Source organism: Chenopodium quinoa, unplaced genomic scaffold, assembly GCF_001683475.1.
Source record: "Chenopodium quinoa cultivar QQ74 unplaced genomic scaffold, ASM168347v1, whole genome shotgun sequence".
NCBI classification, from domain to species: domain Eukaryota; kingdom Viridiplantae; phylum Streptophyta; class Magnoliopsida; order Caryophyllales; family Amaranthaceae; genus Chenopodium; species Chenopodium quinoa.
In genome coordinates, this window is record NW_018744026.1 from 1127549 (window position 1) to 1140581 (window position 13033).

At 41.6% G+C, this 13033-nt stretch overlaps 1 protein-coding gene across 1 annotated transcript; it reads left to right on the forward strand.

The window, feature by feature from the left end:
• Window positions 1–8393: 8393 nt before the first annotated feature.
• On the forward strand, window positions 8394–12455 carry LOC110690327 (serine/threonine-protein phosphatase 7 long form homolog). The gene is made up of 8 exons (XM_021867154.1): window positions 8394–8658; window positions 9878–9975; window positions 10054–10710; window positions 10801–10931; window positions 10996–11083; window positions 11181–11615; window positions 11697–11934; window positions 12205–12455. Exons 2-8 carry the CDS (start codon window positions 9883–9885, stop codon window positions 12453–12455), a joined length of 1893 nt encoding a protein of 630 aa, XP_021722846.1. The 5' UTR covers window positions 8394–8658; window positions 9878–9882.
• Window positions 12456–13033: the final 578 nt, after the last annotated feature.

Here is a 13033-nt window from a genome sequence, read left to right on the forward strand (position 1 = left end):
CAACATTAAACTCTCTCACCTAGAGAGACCTTATTACTTTAATTTCCGCATTAATTACTCCTTAATCAGGTACTAACTTGACCGTTGGAGGCGGAGCTCTCAGGAGTCTCCGTTATTTTGCAGGTACAGGCGTCCGGTTCCAGTCTCGGAATTGTAACTCTCCCGCAGGACATCAGAAAACCCCGAAACAACGTTGGCGACCCATTCAGGGTTTTTGGATACCTTGATGAAACCTGCAGTTATTTGTTTTTGAACTTCTTCTTTTATTTTAAGAGCTACTCGGGTTTCATTCGACGTAACTTTTGTTTTACAGGTTTTATTCCTGGAATTAATGGTATAGTGTGTTGAGCTATTTCTCTATTAATGCCTGGCATATCTTCATATGACCAAGCGAATACATCGATGAATTCTTTAAGCAAGTTAATTAAATCGGTTCTTTCTTGTTCATTAAGTGTTAGTCCGATTTTAACTTCTCTTTTATTGGTTGAATCATTAAAGATATCAACCATCTCAGTTTCTTCAATTATTGGTGTTTTCTTTTCAAGTGTTTCCATTGCTTTAATAAGTTCTTTGTCATTTTCATTGTTACTTAAGAAATGCTCATCATCTTGGGTTAAAGAAGAACACAAAGAGTAAGGAGAAGAAGACATATTATTAAATTCTGAGATCATTACATCAAAGAGGGATATGTCCTCAGGGACTTGATCACTAACTATCCTAGGGGAAGAGATAGAAGGAGGGGGTGCTACAACTAAAGACTTAGATGACTCTATAGGGAGAGACTCTAACTCAGACGACTCTTCGAACATCGGTCCTTGCCCCGTTGTGATGGAGATTTTCCTTCCGCTTGGAGTAGTCACCTTGACGGTCTTACGCCACCCTTGTAGTGATCCTTCCGCTGGAGTGATTAGCTTCGAGGGATCGAAGCTTTCGCTTTGTAGAACTGTTTGGATGAGCGAGGAGTTATCCTCTTTGTATGTTGGCTCATCTTTTTCTCGCCCGAATAGTAATCCCATGACATTAAAGTCAAAGAATGGGGGTGCTTTCTCCTTGTGGACAGGAGTTGGGATTTCGCCTATGAAGTAGCAATCTAAGAAAATCTCGAATCCTGGTTGCCTTATGCCATTCACGACAAACGCTTCGGGAAATTCATAGCACGGATAGTCCTCTCCTTCTTTTATGAATTGTCCATTAAGGGTAAGAGGATACTGATCCATTGGGATTGCTTTCTTGTGGATGTGAGCGTCCCTACGTGCCTTTGACTTTTCCTGGGATCGCTTGAGATCTTCCCGAGTCGGTTCGAAACCAAGTCCGAAAGTGTCTAATTTAGGGAGGCCAGGTGATTCCAACGGTTTTGCTATTCTTTTCTTCTTTCCTAGGGTCATCCCAGGAAAATGTCCTTACTTCTTTAGAATAGCGTTAACGATCATATTGGAGTGGTGGTCGTGGCAGAGAGGGGTCCTTTCATCCTCCTCGATTAAGGAGACCTCTTCATTAAAGCCCCACAAATCTTCAACGTCTTCATCGTGCTCCACATTAATTATTGGAATCTCTATAGCTTTAATTCTCATGGGTGAAGCATCGATTGTAATGGGAATTCCTCCAACTATAGCCTTTACCTGTTGGTGGGGAGATGAGGGGACGGCCTTAAGGTCATGAAGCCAAGGGCATCCCAACAATAGATTGAATGAAGCTTTAATATCTACTACTTGGAACGTAGTAGCGTGTTCGATTGCTCCCGCCGTTACATTCATAGTAATTTTACCAAGAGCTTGACGACGAGGGTTCTCATAGGCTCTTATTCCTTGCGTTGACGGGGTTAGGTCTTCATCTCTTATGCTTAGCATTCTCGCAGTTCTAAGTGGACAGACATTAATGGCCGATTCATTGTCTACAAGAGTCATAAGGACGTTCATTCTCTTGCAAACCACTGTGAGGTTTAATGCCTTATAATGCTTGTCACCTTCTGGAGGTAAATCCTTGTCGGAAAAGGTGATCAAGTTGATAGGACTAGGGAGATCACTCGTAAGGAAGTTAGCCAACCCCTCAAGAGTGGTGTCAGAATCTATCCTTATCTTATCCAAGGCATTCATTACAGCCAACCTATGTTCTCGAGATGTTGCCAGAAGCTTCCATACGTTCATTTCAACCTTGGTTTTCTTGAACTGTTTGACAATGTCATTGTCTTCTATGATAGGTATGAGAACTTGCTGTGTGGTTGGCATGGGTTGGTCGAAACAGGAGGTTTCATTCTCCCGGATCTTATGAGGACGTCTATGGATGGATCTTCTTCAACCCAGAAGTCATCCATGGAATATGACACCGAAGGAGGTGCTACCATGTCTTTCAAATAAACGTCTTCTTCATCGCTGTCCCAAACTCCATTAATATTTACATCTTCTTCTTGTGGAACTTGGACTAGCCTTTTATCATCAATCATTTTCTGAATTAAATCCTTGAATTTAAAACAGTTTTCAATAGTGTGACCCCCTAATTGATGATATTGACAATAAAATCTATTTGTCCTTTTTAACGATTCAAATGGTCTCGGTTCGAGAGGAAAACAGTTTTCAATAGTGTGACCCCCTGATTGATGATATTGAAAATAAAATCTATCTGTCCTTTTTAACGATTCAAATGGTCTCGGTTCGAGAGGTTTGACCTCGCCACTCTCGGAGAGCATTTTGAACATTTGTGTGTATGGAATCCCAATTGGAGTGTAGAGTCTCTCACTCTTCTTGGGTTTATCGATTACTTGCAAAGGAAAGTGTTTCGCATCGTAGGTCATTCCCTTGGGTGTGAACTCTTTCCTAGGTTTATTTTTCGAGAGTGGAACGTCGTCATACTTCTTCTGAAGTTCCTTCACAACTTTGAGGGCTTCACGCAGCAAGTTTGATCCTTCCATCATGGACAGTGTAAGCAATTGTATGTCCTCTTTACTTGCTAATTCTGGAAGGTTATCCACGGCATTGTAAAAGATCTCCTCCTCTCCTTCGATAGCATGGATTTCTTCGACAGGTTTGATGAGAGATGAGGGATCAACCTCGTTTTCCTCATCAGAGATGGCCAAGGAGTGGGCGAGAGGTGCATTATCAATACTTGGCTTCTTACTAGCAGGAGGCAATGGTAGCTTGTTATTGTCGATTAAGTCTTGGATAGCTTCCTTAAGCTTCTAACAGTTCTCGGTAAGATGGCCCCTACCTTGGTGATACTTTCAATGTGCATTGGGGTTCCAATTAGCCGTCCTCTTCTCGACTGGTGGGTCCCCAAATGGTCCAATAGGAGTTATAAGACCTTTTGCATTTAATCGGTCAAATGCGGTGTCATAACTCATACCAATAGGAGTAAAGTTCCTCCTAAATGGTTTCTTTTGTCCTTGATTATTCATAGCAAGGACTTCACTTAAGTTAAAGGTACCAACATTATTTGAGTGGGTGGTTTTGGAAGAAGAAGGATTGTCGTTCTTCTTGCCTTTCCAGCCACTGTTGGAGTTATTGTTAGCAGCTTTCAACTTATCCAGGTCGTCTTCAATATTAATTCCGATGTCGTAGACGGCCTTGAAGGTATGGAGATTATTCTGGTATTTGAGATGCTTGGAGTACTTCTCTTGAAGGTTTTTGATGAACAACCTTACGGACACTTTTTCGCTTGGCACCTCAATAATCTTAACAGAGGTTTCTCTCCATTTATTAAAAAAAGAGGTGAAACCTTCATTCTCTTTCTGCTTGAGGATTTCAAGTTCCCTATAGTCGGTCTCAACTTGAATATTGTATTTGTATCTATAAATGAAAGCGTTTACTATGGACTCCCAAGTAGAGGTTCTTTCTTTCTCAAGAGAAAAGAACCATTGTTAGCGAACGGTTTCGAGAGATAGTGAGAACAGAGAGGGAAACACCTTCTTGTCGATACCCTTAATACTCATTATTGTTTCGAAGGCTCTTAAATGAAAGTAAGGGTTATAAGTTGCTTTGAATTTTAGGATGTCGTTGGCATTGAACTTCTGCAGAAGAAGATCCTTGTCCACCGAGACCCCTTGTGAGCTAATCCCTTGAAATTTGTAGTCACTAGACAGTTTGCTCAGACTCTCTTGCATGAGGTCCATCTGTTGTTGTTTCACAGGATCATCAATCTTGAGGGTTAGAACCTTTAACGCCTCAATCACGGTAATCAATTGGTTCCTGAGCTCATTGACTTCTTCTTGAGTTGCCATTATTGTCTTAGCTTTCCTCTTGCGAGAGATGGGTTTGTCGAAAAGTTGGACTTGGATTAAAAGATTGTCTTTGATTAAACGCCCTTCTTTTCTTGACCACGCGCTGTAAATCAAACCATTTTTTGTTTTAATTATATGACTCAAATTGACCTTGACTTTACGGTTTGAAAGAGAAAAATAAAAAATAGGTGCGTATTTTTGGAAAAAATTAGGTATATATTTTTGGCGATTAAGTATAGGGTTTAAACAAGTTAATTTATTTAGAGGATTAATATCCGACTTACCCCCCTTAAGAAAATGACGGAAAAAACGCGCATACAAGACTCCCTTAGACATGGTCAAAGTGTATATATTAGTGTGTGCTTTATATAGTGAGTGTAAGTGACATGCTTTGACTCTTGTGTAAGACCATGGGACTTAGTGCTTAGACTCGATTAATGACTTAACAAGGTATAATTACCAGTAAGAATTAACCGAATCGACTGGAAAGCTTGCTCAATTAGACACAAAGTGATGACTCGAGCGATAAATCGAATTGTCGCCAAAATGACAGGACTGGCGCCTCTCTTTGTAGTGTAGCGCCAGATGACAGGACTGTCGCCAGGCGCTACACTCCACAGAGTAGCGCTACAATTCAAATTTTGGCGCCATTGCTGGAGCGTCGATCTGAAACTATTTTCGGTATTATTTCTCTACAGGGTATGTCTAAAGTCGTACTAAGTCAACTCTGATTAAATATTAAACTTTATTTACTCAAATTAATTAATTAGGCAAGGTTCTTTTTAGTCATTAATTTATTTAATCTTAGCATAAGTCAAACAAACGGTTAGGAAAAACACATAGAGTATGCACAACTAAAAATGCACAATTAGTCAAGTAGGCACAACATGATGCAATGAGTTTGCAACCTAACCATGGCTCTAGTTCTCTAAAGTTCGGGATATGGGTTAGTTAATAGAGGGTCCATGGTTAATTGTCCGGATGCACCGCGCGGAAGCCTAACCGTGAAGGGTTGGCGCGAGTAAATGGGACACCGCGAGTTTAGAAAAACGCGCTTCCATGGTTTGGTGAATTCAACATTCTCGGATGTACCCTTTGTTGCTCAGAGCGTTCAATCAGGTAGATGGAGCATGAATTCCCAGAGGGTTATGTCCATATGTAGAACACATATGGGTTTCAGAAAAGTGAGAAAAACTCAATCAGGAAGTAGGATCGAGCAAACAGTGCTAAAAACTGGTCAAAATTAGAACGCATATTTCTGGCTCGATATTGGAAGAACTTGGCGCCAGCAAACAGAGGCCAGCGCCACTTTTTGGCTTTAGCGCCTAGCGACAAAAGCTGTCGCCTGGCGCTAATGTCAAAATGTTGGCGCTAATCTTTGTTCGCTGACGCTGGTTCCTACATGCCTCAGCAGCTTTCTGTGCTCGATAAAAAATTTTCAGTTTCGCGCAGCATTATTTCGATCCTAGTTGTAAAAGATATTCCTCAAATTTCCTAAGTGTAAAAATCCTATGTTTTAACTCATTACGGATGGTCTTTCCAATGAGATCTTTTTTATGCATATGACAGTAATGTTAATCAAAATTACGCACATGAAATACTTAGAATTTTTCGAGTCTCATCCACTCATTCTAAATCATTGCCGAAATAAATTCAGGAATTAAAATAGAAATCCTCCCCAGTGGAGTCGCCAAAAATTGTAGGGAATATTTCAAGCGTTATCCCTAGCTTGAACCCCACTGTGATCATACACTAAAGTACGGTGGCGTCCAAAGGGAAAGAAGATAGAGCAAAAGAGTCGCCAAAAAGCTTTAGGAATTTGTACACTGTTCACAAGGTGAAGGTTACACCCCTTAGCAATCCAGAAGATCGTCAACTCCAATAGGTCTTAAACCATGACTGGTAGTTCGGGGATGAAGGTACAAATCTAACCTAAAAGAGATTGAACCTGCCCTAATAATAGGCATCTACTTTATTTTGATCGTATTCATGTGTGCTTTCTGACTAACATGCAATCAATATGATTAACCCTAAACCTGTTTAATCTATGTTGGTTGAACATTAATGCACAAATAAACTATTATTGGTGATCAATTGAATTATAATCACATTAACCCTAAACAAGATTATTAATTATCTTATTAAGCGTGATTACAAATACCAATTCCCTTTAAACATGCATAAAGGCGTGATCAAGCAATAACAATAAGTATATCAAGCAACATGATAATAATCAATTAATCATCATCAAAATAATAATAATAATAATAATAATAATAATAATAATCATGTTCATGTTAAAAATAAAGCATAATAATAGCAAGATCCTAACAAGATTAATAACAAACCCTAGCATGTCATTAAACAATAAAAATCAAAGCTTTAGCCCTAACATGATACTAACATGAATATTAGGAAAGAATATAGGAAGCATCGCAGGAATCATAATAAGCATATTTGATATTATAACCTTTTCCCTAAACATGATACTAGGAAGATCAAAACACCCTAACATGACATTAGGAATTATAATAACAACCTAGACATGATTTCTATATCATAATAACAATGCAAACAATTAAAGAACTTACTTGGATGCCTCGTATCTCTTTCTAATCACAAAATACACGCGTTAGTAACTTCAAGGAAAATAATAAACAACAATTAAATTAAATAATTGAAATAAATATTAGGGACCAAACCCTCAGAAATATCAAACCTTTCACGTCTAGGGTGAAGGCAACTTCGAACAATGCTAGGTGTGTCTACATCTTGTGAATGCGGAATTTTGTATGAAGGTTGGTTTAGAAAAGAGAGAGAAAACTTTAGAGAATTAGAGAGCTAGAGAATTAGAGAGTTGATGATTGTAGATTGTAGATGAGAATTGAGAATTGATGATTGAAAACGGAGTTTTTATGAGGCTATTTATAGAGAAAATCAACCAAAAAGATAGAAAAATAAACCAGAATTCTGACGTGAAAAAATGAAGTTAGCGCCAAACGCTTACATTAGCGTCAGATGCTAACGCTAGCGCCAGGCGCTAATGCTGGAGTTAGGCGCTAACCAGTTTTTTTACGCATTTTCTAAAATCAGATTAAATTTAACCATACAGGAGGATAAATCGTATTTTCCTCAAAAACACTCTTTTATTCTGATTAAAATTCTAAAAAGTCAACAAAAGTCAATTTACCAATGCTAATTGAATTAGAAATGAAAAGAACCTTCTAGAAGAATCTAGAAGACTAAAACCATTCCTAATTGCGTTAGGAATGATAAATCCATATTAGGCCCTTATCTAGATCATTATTAGACCTATAATATATCGTTTGAAAGCCCTTTTCAAGCCCCATCCAACTACACCATTATTAGACCCTTGCTATGAACCAACCAAACTGGATTGGTTGTTTTCTTAAAATATGTTTTCAAAAACAGAGAGAAAAGAAATTAAAACTATCCGCAACACTAAACTTTCCACACTTTCACTTCATTCGATTATGATTCGACGTGAAAAGTACTCATCACAGGATTTGGTTTTGGGGAGACACAAATGGGTGTCTACAATTAATCAAGTAGGATTGTCTATTTGAGAGACGGAGATTAGGAAGGTCTTGGGTGGGGATTAGGCGGTCTTTGGTGGGGATTAGGTGGAGATGGATATCCAACTGGAGGGCGAGGCGGGGATGGTTTTAGAGTTGTACCCGCCGGGGCAGGGATGGGGATGAATATTGGACCCACCGCGGGGATAGGGATGGGGATGGGGATTAAAATGTTAGGTGAGGATAGGGATGGGAAGACCAACATCTGCCCTGACCTGCCACATTGACATCCCTAGTAGGAATGTGAAATATGTTAAGATGTTATTACTTACAAATTAGTAAATAACATAAAAGAACAAACAAGGTAGGGAACGTTTTTCCAATTTGAGCTCTAAACGTAAACTATTGACAAAAATGGTTGCGTGGCAAAACTATTTACCAAACTAAGCTTCCAGGGTAAATCGCTGTCTCGGACAGCGTTTTACCCCTGGTTTTTTTTTAAAAAAAAATTCAACTGGTAAACGCTGTCCCAGACAGCGTTTTACCTTCTGTATTTTTTTAAATTCAGTAGGGCATAAAACGCTGTCTCGGACAGCGTTTTATCCTTGGGTTTTTTTTAAAAAAAATTCAATGGGTAAAACGCTGTCCGAGACAGCGTTTTATGCCCTGTTTTTTTTTTAAATGAAACGCTGTCCGGGACAGCGTTTCATGGCCATATATCAGCATGTTCACTTCAGCAGAATGCGCAAGAACTCAACCTCAACCTCAACGCTTTCCCTCCTCCCTCTCACACTAAACCACGACCGTACTCAAACACCCGCATTGCCGCCGCCGCCCACCCTTGCGCCACCGCTACTGCCGCCACCTTGCTGCTGCCCTCCTCCCTCTCACACTCACTCACTCAATTTCGTGGTTAGCCCTAAACTGAATTTAGTGTAATTGCATAGTTATTGTGGTTAATTATTGTGAATTGTATGTAATTGCTCTTACTTGTTGTTAATTCATGTCAATTGCATGTAATTGTTGCTAATTATTAATGAAAATGTGGTACATTGTTGATAATTATTGATGGTGATGTGGTACATTGTTATTGAAATTGTTCATGACATTGGTGAAGTTGATGATGGTGAAAATGTTGAAGTTGTTAATGGTTGAAATTGGTGAGAAGAGATGAAATTGTTGAAATTATTGAAATAGTTTAGGTTGAAATTGTTGAAATAATTCAAATTGTTCATGAAATTGTTGAAATTGGTGAAGTTGTTGAAAGTGAAGTTGTTATAGGTGAGAAGAGTCTTATTTCAGTGTTGATAATTTACCTCGCTCTAGATTTCGATAATCCTAAAATGTGTTTTGGTTATGTAGAATATGGCGTCACAAAATGTAGTTTTGTTATGCCGGTGGGGAGGAGAAATTCTGTTTGATGGACCCCGGGTCGAGTATAGTGGGGGAAATATGGAACCACTAACACTAGAACCGAACATGACTATGAATGATTTGATGAATGAGGTTCATAGTAGTATTGGTTCAGACCCGATGACCGTTGACGTACACATTAAAATGAGGTTTGAGACCGGCAATGGGGTTCAAGTGTTACCGGTTTCTACGAATAAGCATGTGACAGCTCTAAGGAACGTTGTTGCAATGAAGGGTGTTCCCACTGAAATATATGTGGAAACGGTGCCTATATGTACCCAACACTGCAATCGGAGGCATACACGAGCACATACGCGCCGCAATTCTGGCCAATCCCTTGCGAGACAACCTGGACGCCCTATAACGGTCCCAGAATCATTCCCGACGGGAGCATGTTGCGTGGAATAGGGCGACCAAGGTCAAAGCGCATACGTAATGAAATGGATGAGACTAACCGGCCCGCGAGCAAATGTAGTCGTTGTCACGTTCAGGGCCATAACCGGGCAACGTGTCCATCGAGACCCTCAGAGGACCCATGACTGTTAACTGAAATTCGTTGTAATCGTAGATGGAGGAATTATTTTGTAATAGAAAATTTTGATTTAATAACATTTGGAACATTTTGATTTAATAACATTTGGAACATTTGATCGTTAACATTTTGGTTAATTGCTAATGCGTTAACTCTGTTGGGATTTGTTAAATTGCATGTGAACAGATACGATGGACGGTGAAGATCGTACGCCTGGACCCGTTGACCCTTCTGTGCTTACACTACAGGGCACACACCGCAGCGTTGCCGTATGGGATCAGACGGTAATATTGCATTTGTTTGTTCATGGACTACAGCTTGTTGAGTTTATATGGTATATGATCTTAATTTCTTTCTAACAGGTTGATCCGGCAAAGCAGCTCGTTTGCAGGCATTACACCACCAGGTTCATGGTGGGGTGGGGAATCGATCCTCGCGTTTTGGCGTACGTCGAGTTTGTCGGTTTAGGTGGTTTTCACCGTATGGCGTATAGGGAGATCGATCGAGCGCTTGTCACTGCGCTCGCGGAGAGGTGGAGACAGGAGACGCACTCCTTCCACCTACCTGTTGGTGAGACGACCGTTACGTTACGGGACGTGGCGATTCTTACGCGCCTTCCAGTACATGGGTCTGCGGTGACAGGACACGCGTTAGTCGATCCCGTCGGTTTGGTTGGTCGGGTACTTGGTGTCCAGCCAGGTCCCGCCGATATTAGGGGATCCGGGTTGAGGACCGGCTGGGTCCGTGAGACTTTCCGTGAGCTACCACCAGGGGCTGATGACGCCCAGGTTCAGAGATACGCCCGGGCGTACTTGTTCTTCCTCATCTCGGGCGTGTTGTTCGGGAATAAGAGCGGGAGCCATCTCCAGCTCATTTACGTGCAGCTGTTGGACCACGACTGGGATCATATCCGAGGCTACAGCTGGGGTAGCGCCTGTCTGGCGACGTTGTATCGCCAGCTGTGCAGAGCATCCCACGTAGGTGCTAACGAGATTGGAGGTCCCCTGATTGTCCTCCAGGTACCTCACTTATTTCTGTACCAAAAAAACTATTTCACCACGCACTTACATATTTCATACTGAAGCTAGTTTTGTGTCTCTGTGTGCCAGTTCTGGGCTTGGGAGCATATCCATGTAGGCAGACCTGCGATACACCGTCGGGGGGAGCAGGACCAGGACGACCAGTACCAGGCGTACGATGCTCCCCCGCTCCCTACACCGGATGAGGCATATGGTTGCAGGTTCGATACAACTTTCATTGAGTTAGGCTTTATTTAATGCGCGGGGAACATTGTTCGATATTAGGTGGGTGGTACCCAGGCTGACACATGCTCATGCGGCGAGGGGTCTTCCGTATTACCGAGACGCCCTAGACCGACTCACCGAGGACCAGGTAACAATTTAAAATACAGTTTTAGCTTTTTTGTTTTAACATTGTACTTGTTGCGAACTAACATATTCATAATATTACTGTTGATGTGTATTTACAGGTGACATGGGACCCGTATGTACCTGACTTGGTAGATGCCATGCCTCCACATCTGCTAGACCATCAGGCGGAGTGGCGTGCTAGGGTCCCCCTGATCTGTTTCGAGGTTGTGGAGAGTCACCTGCCCGACCGAGTCATGAGGCAGTTTGGACTACGCCAGACTATCCCACAGGGGTGTGACACTAGTGTACAGCTTCACGGCATTGATCGTCGGGGAAAGGGGGAGACCAGCTGGGCGCTGGAGCATTGGCGTTTCCTTCAGCTATGGGAGCAACGGTTGGAGTTCATCGTTGGAGGTGATCTAATGCAGGGGGCTATGGATCCCGACGATCCGTACATGGTGTGGTACAGGCGTATCACACGACGCTTCATCAACCCCAGCTACGCACCACCATCCACACATTACCATCCAGCATATGACATCATTAGCGGATATGTGAGTTATTATTTTTCTACTCCTTTTCAACAATTTCCATATTTGTATGCCATAGATCTGACTGATCGATGATTACTGCAGGCGGCGGATATGGTGGCGATGGTTGATGCGCTATCAGTCTCCCTTGAGTGCGGACCCACTAGAGCCCAGGTCGAGCAGGTGCGAGATATGGGCGTCGCTACCTTACGGAGATATGGTCACGCTCATCTCGTCCACCGGCGGGACGGTCATGATGGCAACTCACAGTTCGATCTCGGCCAGAGCAGCGGTGGATGTGATCCTACGTCACCCAGACACGCAGAGGATTACAACATCCACAGTACTGCGCCCTCTGGTACCCAGGAGGACCCCTCGTCCAGTCAGCTGACTCCCCCACCGCCCCGAGACCCATTCACCACCGTCACTCATTACAGGCGGCGACGTGTCAGACGGAGGGCCGACACTCAGGAGGCAGGACCTTTACCCCGAATAAATGAGTCGGGCTAGTATTATCTGTTGTATTCCCTGTTATTTTGTGTAATGATGTACATAACACTTATGAAATTAATATAATAAATCTTTTTTGAATGACTCCGTGTGTGCTTTGAAGTTAATTTGGTGGTTGGACTGTTGTTGGGCTGTTTTGAGTTTTCTGCAGTGCTTAAAGTTGACGGAACTCCCAGAATATGGTGGTGGTACGTGGTGGGGAGTGGCGGAGTTGGTGGTCGACGGTGGTGGGGTAGGGCTGTGGAGCTGGCTGTTGTGGTGGCTGTTGGAGGACTGCAGCATGCAAGCTGTTTGCTGAAGCTTGTTTTCTGCCTGGATGCTGGTTGCTGTTTCCAGCAGAAAAGCGTTGTCTGAGACAGCGCTTTATGTTCAAGCATAAAGCGCTGTCTGAGACAGCGTTTTATGTTCAAGCATAAAGCGCTGTCTGAGACAGCGCTTTATGTTGAACATATAAAATAGTTGTAGTTGAATTTTTTTAAAAAAAAAAACCAGGGGTAAAACGCTGTCCGAGACAGCGATTTACCCTGGAAGCTTAGTTTGGTAAATAGTTTTGCCACGCAACCATTTTTGTCATTAGTTTACGTTTAGAGCTCAAATTGGAAAAACGTAGGACCATAGAAATGTGACAAATAATTTTAGGTGAAAAGTAAAAAATAAAAATAAAATAAAATAAAAAATGAAATGAGAAAAGAAATCAAATAAAATCCAGATGAAAAAAGTGGCGCTTGTAATTTATTAGTATTTCGGTCCTTGTGTTATTGGTTGAGCTCAAGCCCTATCATTACGATATAGTTACCTGCATTTTTGTTTCGGTTTATCAATTACAAGTCGGGATTCGATTTAATTTTTAGATTTTTGTTCATCCTTAATCCAGATTTCAAACACAACAATTAGAATGTACAAGTATTTTTTTTTCTAACGTTTGACACCAA